This window comes from Diceros bicornis, chromosome 3 (assembly GCF_020826845.1).
Source record: "Diceros bicornis minor isolate mBicDic1 chromosome 3, mDicBic1.mat.cur, whole genome shotgun sequence".
NCBI classification, from domain to species: domain Eukaryota; kingdom Metazoa; phylum Chordata; class Mammalia; order Perissodactyla; family Rhinocerotidae; genus Diceros; species Diceros bicornis.
In genome coordinates this window covers 63,617,436-63,645,378 of record NC_080742.1, presented here as the reverse complement: position 1 = coordinate 63,645,378, position 27,943 = coordinate 63,617,436, and the positions used below count along the sequence as shown (strand labels likewise).

The following is a 27,943-nucleotide window of genomic DNA, read 5'->3' as shown; positions in this document are numbered from 1 at the left end:
CCCTGATTTGGCCTGTGTATATATATTAGCCTCTTTGAGGAGATGCTTGGGAGAACTCAGTAAAAAAGCTGTTCTTGATCAAGATTTACTTCCAAATAAAACTATAAGTGACTAGTCTAGTACAACAACCAAGCACTTTAAACAGTAAATCTAATCACTTAAAGCTCTGATCAAGGCTGATACTGTACTAAGTATGAATGTTAATAAGTGGGTGAGAAATTAGAATAAGCCAGCTTTGATGATGATCCTAAGCTTGGATAGGCTTAAGTTTAAGGAAGTTAAATGGTCCCTCAATATTGTACATGGCCATATTCTCTTTCTTTCCTCTCTCCAAATTCCCATTTGCTATTGGGACCTTTGAAGGAACTTAGGGCAACAGAATAAAAAGCAAAGCAGACAGAAATGGAGAAAATGGCAGGAGGTACACTGCAGATAAATTTGCCTCTTACTCAATCTGGAAAAACCAATTTGAAACTAGAGGGCTGCCTCCCTTAACCATAGGAAGTCGCTTTATCACAAGTCAGTTTTGATTCCTGCCGAGATATTCCATACTACAGATATGAATGCATGGACCTACTAACACATTTTAAACTTCCATCTCACCCGGAGAGCTTCTGGTGTTTTTTTGAGTAAGATGTGCCATTTATCCTTTTACAGATGATTAGTAGAGTAGCCCTAATTTATTTATCTCTAGGAGATTCATTCCTTCTGGGGAATAAAAAACAAATGCAGGTGTGGAATGGCAACAACACATTGGACTAGGAATCCTACTCTGCTTTTTTAAGACTTGAGGCAAATTCCTGAGCCCTTTTCGACTTCAGTTTCTGAGGAGGTCCAAGGGCACTTTCGGCTCCGGGGCAGTCTGATTCAAAACACACCACATTTCCTCAGAAAGAGAATTTGCCAGCTGTTTGTGTTGAGCCCCCAGTCTTGCTGTGTGAGACAGGGTAGCACTGTGAGGGGCAGGTCTAAAGCATATTTGAGTGTGACCTATGCTGCCTGTCTTTCATGTGTTTCTTTTTTCATTTTGAAAAAACTCCAAGTTTTCACTGATTTATGTTGGCTGTTAGTCATTATGCTGGTCCTCATTTAAAAGACTAGTTTGTAAATAGGAAGAAAGTTGGATGAAGTTAGCTTATTAAAAATAGCTTCCAAATATAGAGTAGGCCAGAAGATGATACTTTTCCAGTTTTAGGAAGGAAGATGATGACAGAAGGAAAGGGAAAGGAAGGAAAACCATTAATTATGACTGAATCATGACTCAGTTTTGACTCACGTAAGTTCTGACTTGTACTTTGGACAGTTCTGTGGTTAATTTATGGTAAGTTGGTAAAACATTGATGCTTGAAAATGAGCAATATAATTTATTTAGATCATCCTCAAATTCATGAATTTTCTGAGATCTCATTCTGTTTTCTTTGCATTTCTTTGACCACTTACTTAAAAATGACTTTCAGCATACAGATTGTGCGTTTATCTTGTTCCTTTAGGTACAAATTAGTTTTCTTATTGAATAGTGCTAAATGGAAAGCAAATTCAGGTTTCTCTTGCATATTAAACTAGATCAAATTGTCCTGCAAAATTGTCTGTCAGCATGTAGATCTCTGGATGAACATAAATTAAGAATGTGTTCACGATGGAATAGTATCCAGCCATAAGAAAGGATGAAATCCAGCCATTTATGACAACATGGATGCACCATGCTAAGTGAAATAAGTCAGAGGGAGAAAGTCAAATACCATATGATCTCACTCATAAATAGAAGGTAAAAACAACAACAAACAATCACATAGAGACAGAGACTGGCTTGGTGCTTACCAGAGAGGAAGAGGGCAGGGAGGAGGGTGAGAGGGAGGATTAGGCACATGTCTGTGGTGATGGATTGTAATTAGTCTTTGGGTGGTGAACATGATGTAATCTACACAGAAATCGAAATATAGTGATGTACACCTGAAATTTATATAATGTTATAAACCAATGTTACCACAATGAAAAAAAATAAAGTAAAAAAAAAAATGTGTTCAATCTCAAGTTGCATATCAAACTGTTGAAGAGTAGGGAAGCGAAGCCCTCCGGATGGGGGAAGCGTGGGAGGGAGAAGAGATAACCCATCTGGTTCCCTAATAGGGTCATCAGAAGAAGTGTTCTTGCCTGGAAGCCTCAAACAGCAGATAATGGTACCTGTTTCTGTTTCTCGTGGAGTCCTGTGCTGTCCTCTGACTTTCCTGCTAAGATTATACAGGAGGGAGAATCAGTTCTTCCTTCCTGATGTCCCAGAGCAGTTTAGTGACTGAGTTAATATAAAACTTGACCCTCTCCTCCCCCCACTGGCTTCCCATATCCTGAATGTTCTCCTTCCATCTTGCCCCTTTCTTCCTTGCCTCATTTCTTCTTATTGTTTTTGAAGCACTGCCCTGATCCTGTTCTGTGAGCTCGGAAACCTCAAACAGCGGGAAGGTTATCCTAAGGACATAGCTAGGAATTAACAGAACAAAATAGAGGCAGATAAAACTCTCTTTATACAGCCAGGATTCCAGGAAGCCAGCAGTTGGACAGTCAAAGCCTTGTGAGAGAAAGAGATTTGCAGATTATAGGCTCCTGGGGCACCAAAGCCCAGGAAGGTTCTGGACCCTACACTTGCTCCCGAACCTGTGCAGCTGGTCTTGACTGACTCTTTCTGCAGTAATGTAGATCAGCTGCCCTTCATGTATCTTTTCTTCCTCGTGCCACATGGCTGATGCTGTCTGAATTTCAAGATTTCAAATTCTCGAAGAAGGAATCTCACTGAGAGCCGATATCTATTATTCCTGGCTAGACTGAGCATTTTATCCCAGCCACTCCTAAGCTGCTGGCCAGTCCATGGATTAGTCATCCTTAGGTCAGGTGCCTACCAATGAGGCAGTCAGGTGTGGCCCCGGAAGAGGGAATGCTTAGATGCCTAGACTACCTCAGCTGTCCCTCGCCCCACCCAGCAGAGAATGTGGGGAGGCAGCTTCTCATAGAAGGAGCTGTGGGTAAGGTAGGTGCTATGATTCAGATGTGGGTATATAGCCTCTTTCCTTTGCTTGATAATCTTTCCTCAGCAATATTGACCTGGTGTCAAATGATGTCTTTCATTGTGGTGTAGTGGTTCTCTCTTAGGAGAGGGTTAGAGAATGGGGAACAGACCCTATCAGAATCCATGGTGAGGTGCAACAGAGGGTGTATTAGTCTGCTCAGGCTGCCATAACAATACTGTAGACTGGGTGGCTTAAACAACAGACATTTATTTTCCCACAGTTCTGGAGGCTAAAAGTCAATGATCAAGGGGCCAGCAAATTCAGTTCCTGGTGAGGGCTCCCTTGCTGACCTGCAGATGGCCACTTTCTCGCTGTGTCCTCACATGGCCTTTCCCCTGTGCTTGCATGGAGAGAGAAATCTCTGGAGTCTCTTCCTCTTCTTATAAGGACACCAGTCCTATTAGGATTAGGGCCCCACCTATATGACCTCACTGAACCCATATTACCTCCTTATAGTCCCTGTCTCCAAATACAGTCATATTGGTGTCAGGGCTTCAACATATAAATTTTGGGAAGGATGCAGTTCAGTCCATAACAGGGACATGGGTATTTGAAAACAAATCACAAGGCTGTTTGTGATTTGAAAGTTCAACAAAAATTAAAGAATGGGAGTATGATTTTTGAATTGAAGAAAATTGAGATACTGTTTTAGTATCTAAAAGACAGCTCCTGCCATCAAGAAGGCCACAGTCCTATAATCTTCTTAAGAACTATTCCTCAGAGTGGCTGGGGCAGTCCCTGGCTTGAAGTAGGTGCTGAATTAATAAATTCTACCTATGAAGCCTCTAATAAGGTTTTGGAGAGGGCACAGAATTTCAGGATTTTTTTTTTAATAGCAAAGTGAGAAAACTGCAGTTTTGTAACTGGAGCTGCAATGAGGGAAGGCTTCCACGTTAGAGAGAGTGAAGATGTGAAAGGGATGCAGAACAAATTATACTCGGAGAATTAAGCGTTGAGACCTGGAGCGGAGTAATTGAGGGGCATCTGGAAGAGAGACAGTATCTTGGCCTTGATCTGTAGGGTGTTACAGAGGCATCTCGGGAAGCCTTTGGGATAGTCGTGGATGGTTAAGGAGCTGAGTAGAATTATATAGCATTGATATCAGTGTGTTCAAGTGTATGCCCTGGAGAGGAGTATGTTAGCAAGGTCGATGGAGGGAAACTGGCAGGGCTATACTCATTTTCCTCTGTCCGTGGTGAGACATCACAAATCAGTTACCATACTTGGTCCTTCTGAGGCTGGATATGTAACCTTAGGATACTCTCAGCACAGCAAGCCGCATGTCCGCCACAGTGAAACTTGACACGGAGATTAAACCACCCCAGGCCTGGAACTGTGCTGCCCTAATTTCTGTCCCCGCTTTACTGAGTTTCTCCTAATGACTGACCCCAGAACTTGCCATGGATGAATGACAGCCATGCATGTGTTGCCAGAGATTCACGTTAGAAATGAGTTAGCTCCTGACGTAACTAGGTATTTTGGTGCCAGGTCAAATCCTAAAGACTAGACTCCCCTCTCCTCAACTCCGATTTCTAGAACAAAATTATGCCTAACTCTAGTTTCCACCCTAGTCCATTGTGGAAGGGTTTCTGTGGTGATAGTTTGTAGGATGCTGAAGGCTCCCCACCGTGCAGGAGCACTCCACTGAGAGTACCAGGCCCCCTCGGTCACCCCTGATTTGCCTACCTGTGTCATCTTTTGTTTCTCAACTTACGCCCAGTGTCCAGCCTGGTTACATTGGCTACTCCAGCCGTGGTAACAAGTAATACAAGGTAAAAAGTATGTGCGAGAGAAGCATGGTGGGTGATATATCTAATTTCAGGGTAATGTAGTAAAAATAATTATTTTTTATAAATGCCATAGAGGTGACTTTTCTCCCAACTTTTGCAATTCGTTTTCTAGACAACTGGGACTGGACCTGGTACCTAGGAAAGAATATGCAATGGTGGATCCGGAGGACATCAGCATTACTGAGCTCTACCGATTGGTAGGTACAGGAGATCTTGGCTCACAGCTTCACTGCTAATTTTGTGGTTTCCATGGCACGGTTCATACTTGCTTAATTTTGTAAGAACAGGATGTTTCAGGTTTAATTTGGAGCAAGTAAAGAGGATTGAGAGCTGAGGTGACCATGCTCCAAGTACAAAACTGAGACACTTTACCTTTCTCAGAATGACGTGACCTTCTCTACTGTGCCCTCAACTCCCAGGCACTAGGAAGTAAATTCAAAGAAGTTTTAAGTTCTTTTGCACATCTTTGTACTTTTTGCCTAGTCTAGTGAAATGCTTACAAGTCATACATATTTATCTGTTGTGTTTCAGGACAGTGCCTTGACTAATGGTATCCAGTCATTGCTCACCAACGTGTTAGTCCCCTCCTGCCCCCATTATCACTGCGTGCGCAGACTGCTGACAGTGTCTCCTCCTTGGTCTCCAACTGCTGGTCTTACCCACACCCGTCCAAGACTCCAATGCATTCCTAAGTGCTGAAGCCTGTTACTAATCCTAAGATATTTGATCATCTTGCCCATCACAGCATCATCTATGACTTGAGTCTTTTTTCTAGTTGCGTGTAGGTTGAAGTTGTTATTTGCTTGGCATCTAGGTTCCCCAAATCTGGTCCGATCTGCCTTGTATATAGCCTTGTATTCTTAATACTTGTATAAAATTTATCTAATCTCTTGATATTAACTAAGCTCTTTTCAAACCCCAAATCAAAGAAGAATGTGGTTGGAAAGGGCTTTCAAAGGCCATTACCCCAGGGGTAATTTTACTTTGATAGAGTTACTACTGCATCTTACCATGAGGTTTCAGGAAGGAGTGCCTGTGGCAAATAGTAGACTCCTTGTCAGGAGATTCCACCTCTTTTGGGTAGCTTTGCAAGCTTACAGTATTTTTCATAAAATAGTGGGATATTCTTGCCTCGAGATTAACTGTATCTGAAAAATGTGGGAAAAAAATCATCCATACATCCTTCAGGGCTTATGTCTGATTTGAGAAAGCTGTTCTTAATACCACTTATAGTTTTTGCCTTAGTCATTGATCTGTTCAGATTATTTACATCTCGTTATGTCAGTTGGAATAAATTCTGTTTTTGTAGAGAACTTCCTTTCCTTTACATTGAGCACAGTTCAAGGTCACTTGGAGGGAGGCAGAGGAGGAGGAAGGAAACAAAATAAGAGTATTCCAAGTTAAAGTCATCACTAATTCTTAACTTATACAGCAAATAAAATCTGTATAATTTATTTGTCCGTCACATCCTTTAAGGAGACATCTTTCTTGTGGTTAGTTTTTTTAACTCATTGAGCATCATATTCTGTCTCTCACTTTTTTAATCTCTTACTCCATTTGAAGTTTCTTCAGCGTAGGCACTGTCTTTTTTTAAATTTTTTGTTTATTGCAGTAACATTGGTTTATAACATTGTAAAAATTTCAGGTGTACATCATTGTACTTCTATTTCTGCATAGATTACATCATGTTCACCACCAAAATACTAATTACAACCCATCACCACACACATGTACCGAATTATCCCTTTCACCCTCCTCCCTCCCTCCTTCCCCTCTGGTAACCACCAATCCAATCTCTGTCCCTATGTGTTTGTTTATTGTTGTTATTATCTACTACTTAATGAAGGAAATCATACGGTATTTGACCTTCTCCCTCTGACTTATTTCACTTTGCATTATACCCTCAATGTCCATCCATGTTGTCACAAATGGCTGGATTTCATCGTTTCTTATGGCTGAGTAGTATTCCATTGTGTATATATACCACATCTTCTTTATCCATTCGTCCCTTGATGGGCACTTAGGTTGCTTCCAAGTCTTGGCTATTGTGAATAACGCTGCGATGAACACATGGGTGCATGTACCTTTACAAATAGGTGTTTTCAAGTTCTTTGAATAAATACCCAGCAGTGAAATAGCTGGATCATATGGTAGTTCTATCCTTGATTTTTTGAGGAATCTCCATACAGTTTTCCATAGTGGCTGCACCAGTTTGCACTCCCACCAGCAGTGTATGAGAGTTCCCTTCTCTCCACATCCTCTCCAACACATGTTGTTTCCTGTCTTGTTAATTATAGCCATTCTGATGGGTGTGAGGTGATATCTCATTGTAGTTTTGATTTGCATTTCCCTGATAGTGATTTTGAACATCTTTTCATGTGCCTGTTGGCCATCTGTATATCTTCTTTGGAGAAATGTCTGTTCAGGTCTTTTGCCCATTTTTTAATTGGATTGTTAGTTTTTTTGTTGTTGAGATGCATGAGTTCTTTATATATTTTGGAGATTAAGCCCTTATCAGAAGTATGGTTTGCAAATATCTTCTCCCAATTGTTAGGTTGTCTTTTCGTTTTGTTGATGGTTTCCTTTGCTGTGCAGAAGCTTTTTAGTTTGATGTAGTCCCGTTTGTTTATTTTTTCTATTGTTTCTCTTGCCCGGTCAGATGTGGTGTTTGAATAAACTTAACCAAAGAGGTGAAAGATCTGTACACCGAAAACTATAAAAGATTTCTGAAAGAAATTGAAGAAGACACACAGAAATGGAAAGATATTCCGTGCTCTTGGATTGGAAGAATTAACATAGTTAAGATGTCCATACTTCCTAAAGCAATCTACAGATTCAATGCCATCCCTATCAAAGTTCCAACAACATTTTTCACAGAAATAGAACAAAGAATCCTAAAATTTATATGGAACAACAAAAGACCCCGAATAGCTAAAGGAATCCTGAGAAAAAAGAACAAAGCTGGAGGTATCACACTCCCTGATTTCAAAATATACTACAAAGCTATAATAACCAAAACAGCATGGTACTGGCACAAAAACAGACACACAGATCAATGGAATAGAATCGAAAGCCCAGAAATAAACCCACACATCTATGGCCAGCTAATCTTTGACAAAGGAGCCAAGAACATACAATGGGGAAAAGAAAGTCTCTTCAACAAATGGTGTTGGGAAAACTGGATAGCCATATGCAAAAAAATGAAAGTAGACCCTTACCTTACACCGTACACAAAAATTAACTCCAAATGGATTAAAGACTTGAATGTAAGACCTGAAACTGTGAAACTTCTAGAAGAAAACATAGACAGTACGCTCTTCGACATCAGTCTTAGCAACATCTTTTCAAACACCATGTCTGACCGGGCAAGAGAAACAATAGGCACTGTCTTATACTTACTTCCTCTGTTAAGCCCAACGTAATCTTGTACAGTGCTTTGCACTTAATAAGCAATCAGTCACTGTTTTTGAAGTCATTATGGTATTATGAAAAGACCATGGGTATAAATCCAAAAAACTAGATTTGAATTCCGTCTCTTCCTTTTACCAGCTCTGTGATTTTGGACTTATTGTTTACTCTCTCAGAGCTTCAGTTTCTTCATCTATTAAATGGGAAAATAATTCTTATCATGTTCTTTATGAAGATTAAGTAAGAAATGCATGTAAAATGCCTTTCCTTGACAGATAATGTTTGCAAAGCACCCAAGTATTCAGTCGATTTTCATTCCTTTCTCATCTTCCTCATTTCATCCTTATTAGAGAGGCAAGGTGGCAAGAATAATTGATACCTTATATGCTATATCTTAAGATTAGATTGGCTGTGTTCCATGAAATATATAAATAGTAGAAGCTTAGACATGATAGAAATTTATTTCTCTCTCACAATATGTAAGCCAGAAGTTTGGGCCTTGTTGTGGTTTCCTGAGGTCAAAAGCAGTACAGACTCTTATCTTTCTGCTATACAGTGCATGACTTCCATCATTAAGGATACTTCAAAGTACAATATAGCTGCAAGAGCTCTAGCCATTACATCTGCTCTCCAGCAGTAGAAAAGAGACAGGTTCTTCTCAGTTAATTCAACTACTTTAATGAGCCTTCCTGGAAATTCCATACAACACTTGCACTTACCTTTCATTGGCCAGAACATGGTCACATCCCCATATTTAGCTATGGATATCAAATATTTGATAGACAACTAACAATGTCTGATACAAATACATTTTATTTTCCCTAGTTTGATTGTGTATACATGTAATTTTATCTCTGTTCTTTTCACTTAATGTCATATGTAAGATGACAAATTAATTTCATCTCTTTCAACATTCCAATTTGTTAGTGGTGGCTGCTGGGAGTACTACGTTGATAAGATTCTGGGGTCTTATCTGGGCTGTGACTGATTAGCAATGACTGCCATTGGAAGGGATTTTTAGTATTTTATAGCTCAAATCCTAGTCCCAAATCTTCATTTTACGGATGAGGAAAATTAAACATTGTGATTTTTTACATGAAAATTTAGTTTCTCCTCGGTAGTGGTTATATTTTACTGTTTCTAAAGCAAAGACAGTAGCCCATGAAAAATCCAAATGATTATAGCTTTCTTCTTTAACGTAGCTTTAAGTTCCTGTTTACATTCTGTCCTCGCAATAATCAGATTCTCTGTAGCACTGGTCTTTTTCTCTGTGCAAAATAGAAGTGACTGACTGTATTGACTTTACCAGGGAGAGTTGGCAGGCACCACCACCAATCTCTTGTTCTTGTTGTTTTTGCAATTTATTGTCACTTATAGATCAAGGACTATGGCATGCAGGTAAAATGCCCCAACAGAGGATGTTTGATTAATTGTTGCCACTTCTCTCCTTTTACTATGTCTTCTCCATGTCGTCTTTGAAACAGGTGTTTGTGTCTTACTAAATCCATATTGCATCATTAGGAAAAAATGTCTTGCTTTAGGTTTTTGAGAGCCCTGTTAGCAGATCTTTCTCACCTAATTGTGTTCATCTAAGCAGTAAAAAGTGCTAAACTGCACAGTGTTAACACATGTCCACTTGGAACATTTGGTTTACTGCCAAAGGCCAGATCTCAATCCTTCTGTAAATAGAGAGAACCTTCTTAGCTGGATTCTCTGGTTATTTGTGCATGCAGAGTATCTTTTTAGGAATCTTTCTTGGTTTTATAAGATCACGTTAGCTGTTTGCTTTGTGATCTTTAGTAGGTTCTCAAACAGGGAACAGGGGACATTTGACAATGTCTGCAGACATTTTTGGTTGTCACAATTGGGGATGGTATGGGGTGGGGGCAGGGTGCTCCTGGCATCTGATGCGTAGAGGCCAGAGAAAGCTGCTACACTTCCTTCAAAGCCCAGGACAAGCCCCCACAACAGAGAAATACCGGCCCAAATTGTCAATAGTGCTGAAGTTGAAAAACCCTGGTGTGGACTATTCACCGAGTAATTTATGCATTATATGAGGATTAAAAATTTGCGTCACTTAAATAAATCTTTGGAATGAATCTGTTTCTTTTCCTAATCAAAGGTCTAGTTAAACTGTAAGCACATTTAGAGTAACTGGTAGGAGCTTTTTTAACCATCAGTTATTTCCGAAATGGATTTTTGTCTATGTGTTATAACTACCAAATTATAGCTCTTCAAGTGTGAACATGCCTTTTTAATTTTGTTATTGTTAAGGGTATTTTCACGGAGATATTTTTAGCCATTCCCCAAAGTAGTGAATTACCAAGAGATAAACAAGTAATCATAATCTACTTAAATCCAAATCCATTCCAGACCTGGAAAAATGGTGGGTGAGGGGAGAGGGAAGATTCCAGAGCCAGAGATTGCAGTGCCATTTGTCAGGATCCACGTCACATGTACAAAGGGAAGAATCAGGAGGCTGATTACTAGCATGTGTGCAAAGACTGAAGGTTCCAAGGCAGTAATTACACAAAAGATGTGACTATACATTTTTCAGTCAGCTGTGGTTTGCCTCTCTCTGCATATGATCTCAATCAGTGATTCTCAACCCTCATTACACATTAGAATCACCTGGGGAGCTTTTAAAACTACCACTGTCTGGCCCCCCATCCCCTAGAAATTCTAATTTAATTGTTCTGGGATAGGACCTGGGCATAAGTATTTTTTAAAAGCTCTCTTGATGATTCTAAAGTGCAGCCAAGGTTGAGAACCACTGATCTAGATATATTGGATTCTTTGCACGAGTAAGGGAGCTAATTTTTTCCCTCGGTTTTTAGTAAATGTCATGCTTGATGGTAGGAACTTTGCACTGTTGGAAGTCAAGACCAGACGCCTCCTTGAGGTCTGTTCTTTTCATAAAGTTTTTGTATCTGTTTTTCCACCTCTGGCCTTTAGTAGTCATTCATTTCTTCATAGTAGTTTATGCTATGTTACCCTGAAATTTTAAGTAAATCAGTAAATAAGTTAGCAATTGCAGAAAATAAAAAGCTTCTTAGTGAGTTAAAGAGATGTAGTTTTATGAATGTATGATGCTGCTTTTGCCCTGGTGAAAAGAATTTCTAAAGCACAAAATAGAACAACCTTCATAGAAAACAAGGCAGAATTATGCTTTTTTCTACACTTAGAATATTTCTCTGCAGGAAGCCATTTCTAGTAATTGTGGCCCAAACATACCACAATGCTGAGGTCCACTTGGAAAGAAAATGTATTTACTCTTCACTTTTACAGGGAAGTGTCCAGTGTACTTGTTGAGTATACAATGATTATAGATGCATTTGGTTCATTGCATTTTTTAACTGTGTACTTTTCGAGTAGTTCAGATTAAAAGATAAAAGCATGGGGCCAGCCCCAGTGGCCTAGTGGTTAAGTTCTGTGCGCTCCACATCGACAGCCCAGGTTTGGTCCCTCGGCACGGACCTAAACCACTCGTCTGTCAGTGCCCATGCTGTGGTGGCGGCTCACATCCAAAAAGAGGAAGATTGGCAGTGGATGTTAGCTCAGAGCGAATCTTCCTCAGCAAAAAAAAAAGATAAAAGCATGAAAAAACTTTATGCTGCTGCATTTACAGCTGTAACCTTAGACAGCAGTTTTCGCCTTTAAATGTTGGTCAGTCAGTGGTTTTTGAACTATACTTAGAAACATAAAAAGATGGCTAATGTAGAAATGGGGTTATGTACCTTAAACCCAAGCAAAGGGTCTGACTCCATTACTATGGAGTTAATCCCCGAGCTATTTTTTTTTAATTGTCGAGTGATCTAAAAGAGGTAACCTCATTTAGTAGTCTGTGTCATGAAAGCAATAATCCTCCACATTCTTAGCACCTGTTCTGTTAATACACAAGCCTGTGTATCTGTCTTCCCTCTTCTTTTATCCTGAGTCAGTTCTACTCAAAGTGTGGGCCAGGAACTAGCTGGACCGTCAACTGTTTGTGACTGGTCCAAGTACAAAAATGGCAGGTGAATGTTTAGAAACCTTTGTAACGTTTTGACATTACCATGGCATTTTTATTGTATCTTATGAAAATATCAGTCTGCCATGGGTCAGGGGGAAAAACAACATGGTCCTTTGCTGCAGGTAGTTTGAAAGACACTGTCCTAACTGGTTCATAATTCCTGCTCACTCTTTAGCTCTCTGCTAGAGTGTCACTTTCCCAGGAAGCCTTCTATGACTGTCCAGACACAAGTCAAATCCCCCCTTATAGATTCTTGTGATAATCTGGTTTTTCCCCTCCATTCATCACAGTTGCAGTTTTATATCTGTGTGTGTGACGATTTTGTTGATGGTGCGCCCCCTAATAGATAAGCTCCATGAAGGTGTGAGCTATTTCTGTTTTTGCTCAAAATTGCATTCCCAGTGCTTGAAACATAATAGATTTTTAACAAATGTGTGTTGAATGAGTGATCCCCATGTTCTCCTCACCCCTGGAACCATAGGTGATTCCTTTCCTCCCTCAACATGTGGAAATTTTCACTTCTGGTCCTGCCTCCCGAATATAGCCTAGGCTGGCTGCATTGAGAACAGAAGGAGAGATGAACACAGATGCTACACCTCACTACCTTTCCTAGGTCTGCCTCTCTATAGCTCAACAGCAAGTTAGAAACATTTTTTTGCTCTAGTGATTGAATATCATTTGCCACAGCCTGTCTCAGAAAACTACCACAATTTTGCAATTCAGTGTACTTTAAAAGAACTTTTAATTATGAGAAATGTGAAGTCATAGCTGAGTTGTTCAGCTACCATCAGTGAAATGATCAGTTAGATATAATTTAGTCTGATTTTTTAAACATGACTAATAATTTGTTCTCACCTTGGGAGTTGATAAGGGAACAATAGAATCCTTTGAACTTCATGCTACCTGAATCTACTCAGTGAGTTGGTATAATTTTAAATTAATGATTAAAGAATGTGTTCTTAAGGCAAGATTTCTTGATGGTCTGCGAACTTCATAGTTTCTTATTTCAGAAGTTGGAAGAAAATTTGGAACTTAACATCCAGTTAAATACCAAATCCAAAGCAAAAAAAAAAAAAAAAATTTACAGCACAGGACATCATAATCACACCATAGCCAACCAGTTTGTTGGGTCTCATTATTTTCTTCAGTTCATGCTGATCATGTTTTGGTTGGGGGGTGTCATTCAGATGGAGCATCGACATCGGAAGAAAGATACCCCAGTGCAGGCCAGCAGTCACCACCTCTTCGTGCAGATGAAGAGCCTCATGTGTTCCAATCTGGGGGAGGAGCTCGAGGTCATCTTCTCACTCTTTGACAGTAAAGAGAATCGACCAATCAGGTAACTGCACGTGGAGACATGACTTGGATTTCTTAAGGTTGGAATGGTGGATATTGGTAATTGGCATGCTTTAGGATATATGACCTTGTACACTTTTCCTCTCTCAGCCTCAGTTTTCTCTTCTCTGGAACTCTGTGAATATCTAGGCTGCATACCCTCTGGAGATTTCCACACAAGTTAGATGGGATGATGCATGCGAAAGTTCTTTGAAAGACTCAAAAGGGCTGTAGAACCGTAATAATTATTATTAAATGAAAGTATGGCATTAATATCAGGTTTGTTATTTGTTTGAGTTACTTTGTATTGATAATTCAAGGAAGACATAATTTCTCTAAAATATGAAGTTTGCTTATCTGGGTCAACACATTGTATTTTTCAAATTTTCAGTCAGCAATTACATTATTCTAATCCTGTCTGCATCAGATGGTATCAAGAGATGACTAAATACGTGGAAACCTCCCGTAGAATTTCAAAGCTGTGAAATATACAGTTTTTACGTTTTTATTCCCCTTTCTCCGTTCTCTGAGTTCTGCCTGTTGCAGTTCTCTTAAGGCAAGTTTTCAATATGTAGGAAAAACTTACAGTGGACGTTTTGGTTGTTATCCAAAAGTCTTGACTTTTGTTGATACTTTTTTTAATGTTTTAAAATTTTTTAATTTTTATTGAAGTTGAGCACACAGCACACCATCTTTTACATTAAAAATTTTAAGTTTAGAATTAAAATTATATCACACAAATCAAATATAATGACCCAACTGTACTATGGTTTAAAAAAATACTAAAATAAATGCTGACAATTTTTTTTTTGAGGAAGATTGGCCCTGCACTACCATCTATTGCCAATCTTCCTCTTTTTTCTTTTTTCTCCCCAAAGCCCCAGTACATAGTTGTGTATTATAGTTGTAGAGTTGTAGCTCCTCTATGTGGGACGCCGCCTCAGCATGGGTTGATGAGTGGTGCATAGGTCCGCGCCCAGGATCCAAACCAGTGAACCTCGGGCCACCGAAGTGGAGCATGCGAAGTTAACCACTACGCCACTGGGCCGGCCCCAATGCTGACAATTTTAATTAATACTGAGCCATATATATTGTTTTGTAGGCACAAAATAGTCCTAAGTATTTCTTTTCTGGTAAAAATATTTGTTTTCTAGAAGTATGTGTGAAATTTATTTTTAATGTATTTATAGCCATAAAATCTGTGGTGAATTAATTTATATGTTAGTCATTACCTATTAGTAAGCGTACTTCCTATTTCTTGACAGTAGACTGTGTCTATAGAATTTAAAGGTGAATTTTTATGCAGCAAGGACAGAATTTATGAGGTGTGGAAATAACAATGGTCATACAGTTTTAAAATCTACTTTGTACGCTATGGGAGGAAATGAATCAGTGAGTTAGAAAACCTTTCTCCCTTCACAAATCATCACTACTAAAAAGGGAAAATAAAGGCATGAACAACAGATCCAAGTTACAGCTTAGCACTTGCTTTAGAAATTTGAAAGATTATTTAGAAATGATACCTGCTTACATACTGAAGTGTGTCTTAGAGAGCTTGGTTTCCAAGTAGTCTAGTTTAACAAAATTCTTCATAACTGTCTGTATAAGATATGGTCTCTAAAATATTTTGCAAACTATGTGGAATGTAAAAGGGAGAAATGAGGTCACTCTTTTGCTTATTCCTATTAAGCTAAAGCTTTTGAGAAATACAAAGTGCCCTTTGCCACTAATATTCAAATTGCACAATATCGTATTGCATTAATTTGGAATTAATATTAGCTTGTCTCTGAGTTTTGTCTTATTATAAACATTTTCAAATTTCCTAAAACATCCTTTTAGGTGTTGATCGAGTTTCCCTTGTTTTATATCTGTTTACTTGGTGAAAGTAGGAAGATAACCTGGGTGCATGGTCTCCATAATATTGTTTTTGTGGTCCCCAATTTCAGACCAGGGGCTGGGCCTTTTTCCTGCTCTGTGATGTGGTTGGGCTGCCCTGTGTACCCACCACCTTCTCCTCTCCTCTCCCCATCTCCCTTTCTCTTCCCTCCTCCTCCCTCTCCCCTCCCCCTTATTTGTCACCACCCCCCCTTCCCTCTGTCACACACATTCTCCTCTAGTATCCCACCTGATTTATAATGACCCTAGGAGAAATCAAGACTGAATCCCTCTCCCCTGCTTCTACTCTACTCACTGAGTGTGGCCATCGGCTCTCACCTCCCAATCTCATAATCACCATAAAGATGATTAGCAAAAGAATGAGTAAGAAAGAAAATATATGCTTACTAGGTGTTTGGAACAGTGTCACATTTACTTTCTTGCCATTCTGAGGCCTCAGCACAGTGATTATTCTTTTAGGGAGTGTTCAAAACCTTGCTGTCAGTAGCTTTGGTTCAAATTGCACAGGGCAGTGTCACCATTAGCTTTTGAAGAGACCTTAGGATGCACTGATCTGAAGACGGGGCTTGATTCTTGTCTCTGCAATTGGCTGCTGCTGCCCTGACCCCTTCACTTACCTCTGTCTTTTCCCTCATCTTGAAGCTGGTGACGAGTCTTGCTTCCTTCATTGTGCCTGGCGTAGCTAATGAGTGTCAAGTATTTGCATCTTCTCAGGAACGGTATTATAAATGTAAAATATGATTTTGAGGCATTGTTGTGTTTCTTCTTATGCCCAACAATGGATGCAGTGTGGGATGTGTGGGAATTTTAAAATCAACTTGTATTTCTTTTTTAAACTTTTCATTTTAGAAACTTGCAGATAATAAAAAAGTAGAATAGTGTCGCGAAGCCTCATGTACCCACCACTAGCTTCAACAGTGGTCCACTCAGGGCTGGTCTTGTTTTAACCACATCCCTTTCCAGTCCTCCTGTTTGCCCCCAGATTATTTGGAGGCAAATCTCTGACATCATATTATTTTCAAATGTAAATATTTCAGGGTGTATCTCTAAAAAAGGGAACTCTAAAGAAATTGCTGCCTAAAAGGTTAGTATTCTCAACATCCTCAAATATCCATTTCCAATTAGTATTCAGATCTCCCCTGTTGACTCAAAAATATTGTTTTACAAATTCCACATAAGTTATTTGTAATTTACAAGATGCAGATAAGGTCCGCATATTGCAGTCGGTTCATAAGTCTCGCAAGTCACTTTTCAGCTATAGGTTCCCCCTCCCTCTTGAATTCCTTGTGATTTATTTGTTGAAAGAACCGGATCATTTGATTTTTTTCTTTTTCAGAGTTTAAAGTCCAATCCAAACCATGAAAATCAGTAGAAAAAAGAGAGTATAGTTAAGTAATTACAAAAAATAAAAATACTTCCAAGTCTGATCTTTCTGGCATTGCCCTGCCCGTGAATCACAGGAGTTACGTTGTCCAGGTGCAGGTGGAGGGGCCCTGCGTGCAAGGCCTGTAGAGGAGTGGTTGGGAAAGGTCATTGTTCATTCCTCTCCAAGGCAGACAACTGGTTAGGACTTGTTTTTTAAACTTCCCTCCTCTAAGAAGCAAACAGCCAGCATTTATTGAGCACTAACCATCTGCCAGACTTCGTTCTCAGTGCTTTTAATATGTTCTCAGCACTGATTTTATAGGTGAGAGAACCAAGGCACAGAAAGGTTGGGTAACTTGCCTAAGCTGACAGAACTGGCAAGAGGCAGAGCAGAGCAGCAAGTTGGCAGTCTGGCCCCAAAGCCTCCCTCTAAACACCACCCCTTTGGCCTCAGCCACATTCCTCCTCGAGTGCTTCAGTATTTGTCTGAAAGCTTCCATAGTTGAGCAGGATTTTATTGGCCAGAGTTAGAGCTTCAGAGACTGAGAGTCTTAATAATACATTGTTATAAATTATTAATAATGATAATACTGAAACTAATATAGAGCCTCAGAAATATTCTATGCCATAGAAATTGGTTTTCCAGATTGAGGCTGTCTCAGAATCCTTTAAGAAGAGCACAGCAGCCTTGGCTCCTAGCATGTGCCAGTGATCAGTGTCTTAGATTCAGTGCTTGGAGATGTCAAATGCACAAGGAGCCAACATGTGAAAATCATCCCCTTCCAGTTCACTCAGTGGAACAATGAAGCACATGATATCCCCTCAGGACCGGGGAGGGTACATTTTCCGACAAAAACTGGAAACAAATTGTCATCGAAGTTGGGCCATACTTAGAAAGCCCATTCATTTTACCTCAAGATAATTTCTGCCTGACGTTGACTCAGAACGTTAGGCCTCTGATGCGTGTCACTGAGACCTCTTGGTATTGGTAAAGATTTAGTGATATTCTGACAGATTCTTGCTCACATACACCTACTCTGTACTTCTTTTCCTGTTTGCCTTCCTCAGTTGTTTGTGTAACAGCACCAAACCAGAATCCCCTGCAGGTACAACTACATTGGACTCAACTATCAGCAAAAATAACATACTTTTATTTATTTGAGTTTTGGACAGTCTTGACGTGATTTCTCACTATAAAAGATAATTTATTAGTAAAAAAAAGTTTGTCAAATTAAATTTTATATGAGTAAAATATTTTTAGAGAGCATCTATGTGGTTGAAAGTTTGTAATTTCCCCAGTCTATAAGAGGATAGCTGGAAAAGTCAGGGAATCATTTCCCTAGATATCATCTGTAATTTTGTTGGATTCTATTCAATTCATTTAACTAAGATTTACATAATGCTTATGATGTGCCAGGCACTGTTCTAAGCTCTTTAAAAACTATTATTTTATTTATCCCTTATAACAACTCTCTGAGGTAGGTACTATTAATATTCCCATTTTTTATAGATGGGGAAACTGAGGCACAGAGAGATTAATAACTTGCCCAAGGTCACACAGCTGGTATGTAGTAGAGCTGCCGTTTTCACATGCAATCTGATCAGGTATCAGTACTCTTAATCACTTTCCTACACCCATTCTCATTATCCTCAATATTTATAATATCCTATTTTCTTCCTCAACCAATTTTTACTTACCAATGTGTAGTAAGGGGTTTGTTGAGAGTTTTTTTTTTCCTTCTTTTTTTCTTCTTTTATGAGGAAGATCAGCCCTGAGCTACCATCCATGCCAATCCTCCTCTTTTTCGCTGGGGAAGACTGGCCCTGGGCTAACATCTGTGATCTTCCTCCACTTTATATGGGACGCTGCCGCAGCAATGGCATGACAAGCAGTGCGTCGAGGCGCGCCCGGAATCCAAACCCAGGCCACCAGCAGTGGAGCGCGCGCACTTAACCTCTACGCCACGGGCCCGGCCCCTGTTCTTTTAATAAACTGGATTGGGAGAGACTCAAGCTTCTTGAGAATTGACAGGAAGGATCCAGTAACAAGGGGGAGGCCACACTCAGGGGAGAGGGAAAGTCATTGTGGATCAAGCTCCCTTAGGAGGCATCAGGAAACAAGCTTGGGATTGCAGGTGGTGAGATGAGCCATGGGCCAGAGAAAGGGAAGGGTGTGGAGGTGTGTAAATTGACATATAGGATTGGGAATATCAGAGAGTTTTTTTAATATAAAGAAATCAAACTACTTAGCATTATATGCTACAGATGTCTCCTTTGGCTTGCATTAAAAATCAGCTACTGCATGATTTGGTGGTAGAAATAGTCACATGCTTTCCATAGGCTGTGCAGTTATGAATGTGTGTATTAATTCTTGTCTTTCCTGTATTGATATGTGTCAATTAATCTGCAGCAGGCTGTAAATTATATGGGCCAGTGAAAACGACATAGTTCACTGGTTGACTACTTCGCTTATAACTTTCGTTACTTTGTTTTAGTGATGTATTCTAAGCCTTCGTTAATTAAAATTATAAATTTGTTTCAGGGCTAATCCATTACTGTATTTCATTCTCATCAGAGAATATGGTTAATAGGACGGAAGTGCCTCCAGTGTAGCGCTGCTCATGCATGCATGCTGCTGGCATGGGCTTTTATTGAGAAAACAGCAGCAGGGTAGTACTTCTGGAAAAAGTCTTATCCTGGTGATTAAATATAAAAAGTCTGTTTGTAATAGTTAAATTCAGATAAAGCTTGCTTTCTGCTGGTACCTTATTCACATACTTTCCTGAAGTTATGTATGTTTTTCTACCATCACACAAGTAAACTCCCCATTTTCCTTGAAAAGCTTCATTCCCATATAAATTTTATATTGCCCACAATTACCTTCTTTTCAATTTATTGTTCCAATTCTGTCATTTAAGAAAAAGATAAGTAGTGAATATTATTGGTGAGGCACAGATTTTTTTTTATATGGATTCATACTGAACTGTGAAATATATCTGAATTTATCTCCATCCTCAAGACACATATCTTCCTGTATCTTGTGCAGGCACCACTATATGGTATAGTGGCCTAGCTCTGGTGTCAGTGTCTGGGTTCAAATCTTGACTTTGTCATTCAGTAGCTGCATCATCCGGGGCAAGTTAATTTGTGTCTCTTCTGGCTGTTAACTGTCTGCTAAATGAGGATTATAATAGTACTTTCCTCATGGGATTATTTAAAGATTAATTGAGATAATACATATACTTCTTGGTGTAATGCTTGACACCAGGTAATTGGTCTGTAAATATTACCTATAATGTTGATGATTTTAAAAAACCACAACAGGACATATACTTTAACATAAGCAGAAATGATATGTTGTGTTTGGTCTTGAATTCTTAAAGAAACCATATATTCCAAGGAATTATTGTTTTAGGTATATGTTATTATAGTTACATAAGATTTAGAGAGACTTATGAGTAAACAAGTGAAATGGCATCAGGGATGTGATTTGTTTTAAAATACTTCAGCAACAGGAAAAAAAAGAAGAAAGAATAAAGAGATAAGAGGAGCAAGTGTGGCAAAATTAATGATTGTGGGATTCCGTCTTATAGGTATGTGGGTTCTTGGTTTAATTTTTAGCATATAGTGTGTATGGTTAGTGAATTACCTGCTTAAAATTGATTAATGTTTTATGCATGTGGGCAACAAAGCAATGAGGGCAGGCATTATTTTCAGTCTCTGTAAAGAAGACTGGTGTATTAGTCTGGTCTAGTCACTAGCCCCATAGATGGTCTGGATTCCATGCTGCTTAGAATAATATTCCTAGATTCCTATGAATGGAGAATAATATTTTTGATAATGTATTTGACAAAACTTAAGAGGACTGTTTTCCTAAAGTCTAGGACATTCAGTGTTATATAACACATACATTATAATATTACCTTTGAGGCATAAACTTTGACTCTTTGCAGCATAAACTTTGACTCTTATATAAAGCAAATTAGGCAGCTTTTAAAGATCAGTGAGGATTCTGTGAGAGGAAATACCTTGCATGCTTAAGCAAAATCCTATGTCTGCATGAGGACCACCTTCCCAGAAACTCTGAATTAGTATAGGTTCGCCCTCTCAAAGGTGAGAAAATGCAACAGTTGTATGAATGGCATGTTACCCTCTAACTCTTCCCTTGTTTGTCATTCATTCATTATGCAAGTGCATGGGAGGGACTGTTGTGTGCCAGCAGTGTGAGGCCCTGCTGGAGATCTAAAGGTGAATCCTGGAGCGAATGGCAGAAGGGATCCAGGACACAGGTGAAGGAATCTACTTTGAAAAAGAGGAAGGATACTTCTTCTAACATGAGAGGAAGGGAGGTGAGGGCAGTGAAATGGGTATAAAATGTTGAGATGGAAAAGAGCGACTGAATTTGCGGCCTTGATCTTTTATAACTAAGTCGAGAAACAAGATCAGCTGCCATTGGAGAGCAAAAGAGAGAATGAAAAGGAGTTTAGGGCTGAAAGTGAGTTGCGGGAACAAGGTAAGTGTACTTGGAGCAAAAGTGTGGTAGGAAGTGAGTTAGTGACAAATAGAATTGATGAGTGCAGCGAGGGCCCTGCCAGAGACATCTCAAGTTGTGAATCCTGGCTCCCAAGTTCGACAGCTTTTGCCAGAGGTGCTCAGGAAGTAGGGATCATAAGTAGGTGGTGGAGTTGAGGCTGAAACATCACAGTTGGAAAAGAATGGGAAGATCAGGAATCTAGCGTAATGGTTCAGAGAATCAAAGAAATTACAACCATAGCTTCTAGTAGGTCTCTTCAGAGGCTGACATGATCTAATGGCCTTTTCATTTTTTAGAGGAAATTAAAGAACTCATGTCTCTTTTGAAAAAACTCAGTTATTGGGAAAATTTTTCCAGAACTTACAGACCAGAGCAATCAGAGAAAATAGTTCTTCAGCCCACTCTAGGAAAAATGCTAATATTTTTGTGTGTATATTGTAGTACATAACACAGTGAAGAGAGCAGATATGGTTTTTTAATTCTCTGAGCACTGTGCTAGAATTTCTCATTTCATACATCATTTACAACTTATTATAGTGTGATCACACAAGTTCAGCATCTATACTTTTACATAAATTAGGAGCATTTATTGTTTTGAACGTTGAAAGATTGTTGGCATAGATCTCTCTTTATAGTTTTATGTTATAAAATGACCTCCAAATTGTAACCTTTGCAAAGCAAAGTGACAAAAAGTCTGACTGGCCATACGTGCAGGGAACATAACTCTGAGAACAAAAATAGATGAAGGAGGTGTTCAGAGATCCTCCTTGGATTGTGGCAATATCAACTATTCCATACGGCCCAGAGCGTTTCCTGCTGTGTCTAGACATGCTGGCAGGGATCTCACTGTGGGTGTCTGTACATCAGTGACCCGAAGTGACCTTCCCTCGGGCCTCCTGTTAAAAGACACTACTGCTTTCCACTCTCTCTCTTCTTCATTTGATTCTTCCAGCAGGTGCATGAAAATGGGGATTGTTGTCACTTTGAAGTTAATCAGATTTTGTGCTTTACTCTCCTTTGGTCACACTTCTGTGTCACATAGCAAAAACAAATAATTGCTTCAGAGATGTGGTGATGTCATTAATAGGAGAGATTTTAAGAAACAGACCAGGAGGAGGATCTAAGTTAAAACAAAACAAGCAAAGAAATAACTTTATTCATGCTGAGAACACCCAGGGTAGAAGTGATCCACTCTTTTTCACTGTAGTGTTTTAAGAGCCATACAATTTCAATTATTTTTGAAATTGTAAATTACTGCATTATTGTAATAATAAGTGGCTGGAAATTCAAAGTGGCAGAAAACCAAAAACTCACAGAGTAAATGGATTGTGAACTGGCTTTCTCTTTCCCTTTAGCTCTAAGCAATTATTCAGGCTACTTGTCTCTTTTTACTTAAATAGTGCAGTGTTTTAAAATGTGATCAGAAGGCCCTTTCACTCCTATTCCTGTGTTTTAAAAGATGACCAGATTGGTGTTCTTTTCACTGGGATTCTGGTCATCTCTGTCTTTCCTCCTCTGCCACGTCTGCTGCCTAGAGGGAATTCAGATTAATTTAGTTTTCCTAAATTCCCTGCTGAATAAGTTACCATCACAAATAGCAACCCACCTTTCAAGGACTTCTTTGGTATTCAGTGCCATTTATGTTGTAAGATGATTCAATATTGACAAAGGAATTATTAATGATACGGCCCTCGTTAGCTCCTTTTCTGAGGGTAAGCCTCTCATCATCTTTGTGTTCCCCGCACCTTGCAGAGTAAATTCCGTTACCTTGCAGGGTAAGCACTGATGCAGTTAAAGGAAGCTTACAAGTCTTTCATTGTTGGTGAGGCAAAGCATTAACAAGTCGTGCCGTTATTGTCTTCACTTTTGCTATCATCCTTCTATTCCACTGCAGATGTGCTTATTAATAAGAGGGAAAAATCAAGGTGTTCAGGGCATCAGAAATGTTTATGGAGTTGTTTTCATGTTATTCTGTGTTAATCAGAACTATGTTCTCCGACATGTCTCTAGGGGACCATCATTTGCAAAAACTGTCCTGCTAAAAAAAAGTGAATAAAAATTGGCAGATAAATACATAGTGTCTTCTCCTAAGTATTTCTATTTAGAGATTTTTGACTACAAGTTAAACAGAGACTGCTTCTTCATTTTATTTCCATTGAGCATCATAGATTTCACACTACTGCTGTTGAATATATTGATGTTCATTCATTCAGTGAACAAATATTGCTCTCCTCCTCAGGGCCTGATGCTGATCTGGGCGTTGGGGACACACCAATGAATAAAACAGGAGAAAAAAAATTCCTGCCCTCTCAGAACTTACATTCTATTGCTATTCAAAACACTATTAGGCTTTAAGTCAAGAAATATTTTTAAAGGCCAGAGTTTCTATACCATCTCTTTGTATGGTAACCAATATGCTGTTTTGTGTTTTCACAAAAATTTTTGTGATGTCTAAAGCAATGCTTCCTAACCTTTTCAGTGCCTAACACTTGTTTTAAAACATCTTTTTTTTGAGATAATAAATGCATGAAAGATTTATTGTACTTATTGTTTCTACAAGGCTTGAATTACTTAGATTTTTATTATTTATTCTGTTTTAATTTAAGATTTCTTTGGTTTTGCAAGGAACTTCATGCTTCAACCCAGAGACTAATAAAGAGCTCAGGTTTGCTTTATTTTCAAGATTCCTTATTACAGATGCTTTCCCTATGAAGAGGCATTGTTAGAAAGGTCAGAATAATTACCATATATAGATCAGAATGATTTCTCCCTTGTGAAATGTCAAAGATATATGTTTACAATGATCAAATTATGTAAATTCCCAGAAGAATAAGCATAAGACATTCTGCCTGTATACAGCCCTTCTTATTTCATGGTCCCTGTGTCTGTTGACCAGATCCTAACATTGCCTACTTTCTGTTACTTTTCTGAGAAACTTGTTTTCTAGTGAAATTCTTAATGAGTTCTGTAGAGATAGATGCAAGCAAGTATTGTCCTGAATTGTACAGCCAAACAGGATAGCTGTTTCTAAGGATTTTTCTTGAATTCAACTTTGGGATTTGTAGGGTCTCAAGTCTTCTGAACTTATAGTCATGACTGTTTTTCTCAAATCAACAGTGAATCCAAATCATTTCCTTAATTCATCAGTCACTTGTTTGGTCTGGTAATAGCACAGGCAATGTGAAACAGCAGGTGATCTGTACATCACTTATTTATAGCTTTAAAAAGTGTTGCATTCCTTTTTTTTCATTGAGTGTTATCTTCCTGGAAAGAGTTCTGATTCGGATAGCTTTATTCTCAGACAGGAAAAATAACATGAAGTGGTTTTAAATCACCCTAAGTAGTAAGAAAGAATCAGCTTGATGTTCAAAATTGGCAACAGAGTTGACTATAGTTTAAAAAATCATCTCCTCTTATATCATTCAACTAAAGCCAAGTCCTTTACTGTCCTAACAAAGCCGTCACATTATCTGGCTGCTTAGTCCCTCAACCCTCAAATATTTGTAAAGTAAATCTGGGCTTGACATTAATATTGAAAAAAGAAAACTCAGGGTCTGTCTGCTCTTTAGTTAGATGACTACGGAAACTCTGGTATCAAGGATCATCCTCTTTCCTATTTCCTTTTAATCAGAAGAGCTCATGACCCTAAGTTTGCTTTAGTTTTAAAATTAGAAAGCACATTAATAGCTTTATCTCGGAAGACTTGCTTGAGGAGTTGCTTTCATTTTTTGCCAGGGAAAAACTCTGTTGTTTGTATCAGTCACATGGTTGGGAGAAGAAAGGGCAAAAGTCTTTGACCTGAAGGTATCAGACATTTGTTGCCTTTTTCTGATATATATGACTGTCATAAAAGACAGTCAGCAAAACAGCGGTCCTTAAACATGACTGAGCTTTTGAACATATATGGAGCTTTTAGGTCCGTCTTGACCTAGTAAATCAGGGTCTCCAGAGTAGGGCCTGGGCTGTATACAGCTCCCCAGGAGAACGTTGTACATAGTCAGGTTAGGAGCCCCTGGATGACAAGGCTAGTGGGTCTCTTCTGTTTACCACTGAGCATTCCTTTCATCCTTCTGTGCCATAGTGAGCACCAGAGCTCTTGGTCCAGCGGCCACCCTAGCCAGCACTCCTTCTCCGGAGAGTCTTGCCTGGACTGCAGTGGCGCCAGCTCCTGGGGGCGTTACTACAATTGAGAATGCTGCTTGAGCTTTCCCATTTTGAGTTGTTCTGTGCCACTCATCCTAGGAAAGAACACGTAACAGTTCCCTGCACAGACTGTTGGAAGCATCATGCACTATTAGTCGATCAGAGAGCACTTGAGAAAATGCAGGAGAAGCAGTAAAATAGAAGCATTGACATCACCTTATATTTGTATTCTCTTGATTTAGAGGCTCTAGAGTCAGCACAGCTGAACCAATCTCTCAGCTCTTCTCACGATTCCCTTTCCGTCTTCTTGCTCCCTCTGTTTCCTGCATGGCTCCTAGAGCATCTCCCTTCACTCCCACTCAGTATAGAATAGATATTAATTACTATCCTCACAAACAGCATAGTTAAATGTAAGACAAGTGACTTTGCTTTTTCAAAGATGCTACATGGAGTATTTTTTGGTAAAATTGTTTTATAAAGGAGGAGTGTAAAAGGACTAGAGAGTTCAGTTCTTTTCCAGATTCGTTTACCAGAACATGACCATCTAAATGTTTTCTCTCTCTTTGTTACTGTTACTTTTGGAGACGGTAAGTTTATTTCAATAATTTAACTGTTCAAAATGATTTTAGAAGTATTCTTTGTAATTTTTTGTAGATTGATGAGACTCCTAATCTTTCACACCACATGTTGCAACCCAAGATATTACCCAGTCATATATTTTTGGATAAAGTACACATGTAACTTTCACATACATTAAATCGCTAGGCAGTTTTGCATCTTGTGAGAGGGGAGCTATAGAGTGATAAACAAGAATCCATATAGAGAAATATAAAAATATAAAAGTCTCCTTGGTATTGGCCATTTCTAACTGTAGGTTCATTGCTCTCCGGAGGCCACCAATTGTCCTCACCCTATGGGAGAGCCACTTGATGTGATTGCTCAGAAGCCTGGGAGGACCCTCCCACATCTGGCCTGGAGGCCTCTGAGATCCCAGGTAGGGCCTTTCCTACAGAAGTGTGACTGCTTCTGAGTGGTTATGATAGAAGGAGGGGCAGGAAAATAGAAGCATCCTCTCCTGCTGAGAAGGGGAAGAGAAGCCATTAGGGTCTTCAGATCCCTACTATGCCTCCTACATTATTTGCATCACTGGTAAGAACTTTTCTACCAAACTGTGCTGTTGGAATACATTCTTCATTATCAGAGGTCTTTTGGAGTACATCAAAATGTCAGTAATGCAGCTGAGCGGGTTCACAGACATAAACTCCCTAAACACAGATATGTTTGTGGCTTTATTTTTTTTCTTTCAGCTTCATGTGTTTTTAATTATTATTTTTACTTTATTGAAAATATTCACAATAAAAACCCTTGGTTGACATGACATGGTTAGTTTTGCTCTTTGTCCATTTCAAGGTGCTCTGTTCTTTTAGAGACAACGTAGCATTGTGGTTAAGAGCTTGAGACTCTGGAGTCAGACCCTGGAAGTTAATTTCCTGGCTCCATCCTTGACAAACCTTGCAACTTTGCCAGCTTACCTAATATCTCCAAGTCCTGGATTTCTCATATGTAAAATGGGGATGAGAGTGGTTCCTACCTCATAGGGAGGTCGTGAGAATGAAATGAGAAAATCCATGTAAAGCATATGTCACACTGCCTAGCACAGGGTATATATTTACTTGTACTGTTTTTCCCCAGGGGCCATTCTGGGGATGCTGATTTATACTCTTATTTTATTATCTTGGTTTCCTCCAATCTTTCTTAGAAGAAGGCAGGTTATAAATAATAAATAATTGTGATTTTTTTTTTATTATTTCCGAAGAAAGAATTTGTCATTATTGATTTATAATATAGTGATTTATAATGGCTCACATGGATTTCAGGTGGACACTAAATTTCTCCAGCAGTGAAATCTCCTCTGGGAGAACATGGCGGTATAGGGGGAGTCAAATGATGATTTTTCTCTGCTAGTAATAATATCAACTCTCGTTTCTCGGTGTTTCTCTAAGTGTTTTATTTGCTTATTCAGTCTTTGGTGATGAAGAAGGAGGCAATATTCTCATTTGAAAACATATTATGTCATTGTAGATTTTTCCATTGCCATATGCTTAGTATAATAAAGATATAAAACATGCATGGGGAACAGAGTTACATGGCGTGATCTAGAATCTGGAGATGCCCTGAAGTTAATTAGATGACTCTCACATCTCAAGTCTGGCAAGGCACTATTGATTGATAAGTCTCTTTGGAGAATTTTGTATATTTCCTTCTCATAAAGTGAAGAACATTATGGAGAAGAGAGAGAAGGTTGGGAGGGAGTTAAATCTTCCCAGTTATTTGGAGTTTGTTGTATTTTTTTCCTGAAAGATTGTATTTGTTCAATCTTTAATTAAACACTAAGGAAGTA

General features: G+C 39.0%; 1 protein-coding gene across 6 annotated transcripts in view; it reads left to right on the top strand.

Moving 5' to 3' along the window:
- DOCK4 (dedicator of cytokinesis 4) overlaps window positions 1-27,943 on the top strand; it is a 435,612-nt gene that overhangs the window by 196,199 nt on the left and 211,470 nt on the right. For all 6 annotated transcript variants that reach the window (XM_058528497.1, XM_058528508.1, XM_058528478.1 and 3 more), the window contains 2 exons: window positions 4,962-5,046; window positions 13,457-13,608. In XM_058528497.1, the coding sequence (XP_058384480.1) occupies window positions 4,962-5,046; window positions 13,457-13,608 (237 nt within the window). The remainder of the gene's footprint in view (window positions 1-4,961; window positions 5,047-13,456; window positions 13,609-27,943) is intronic.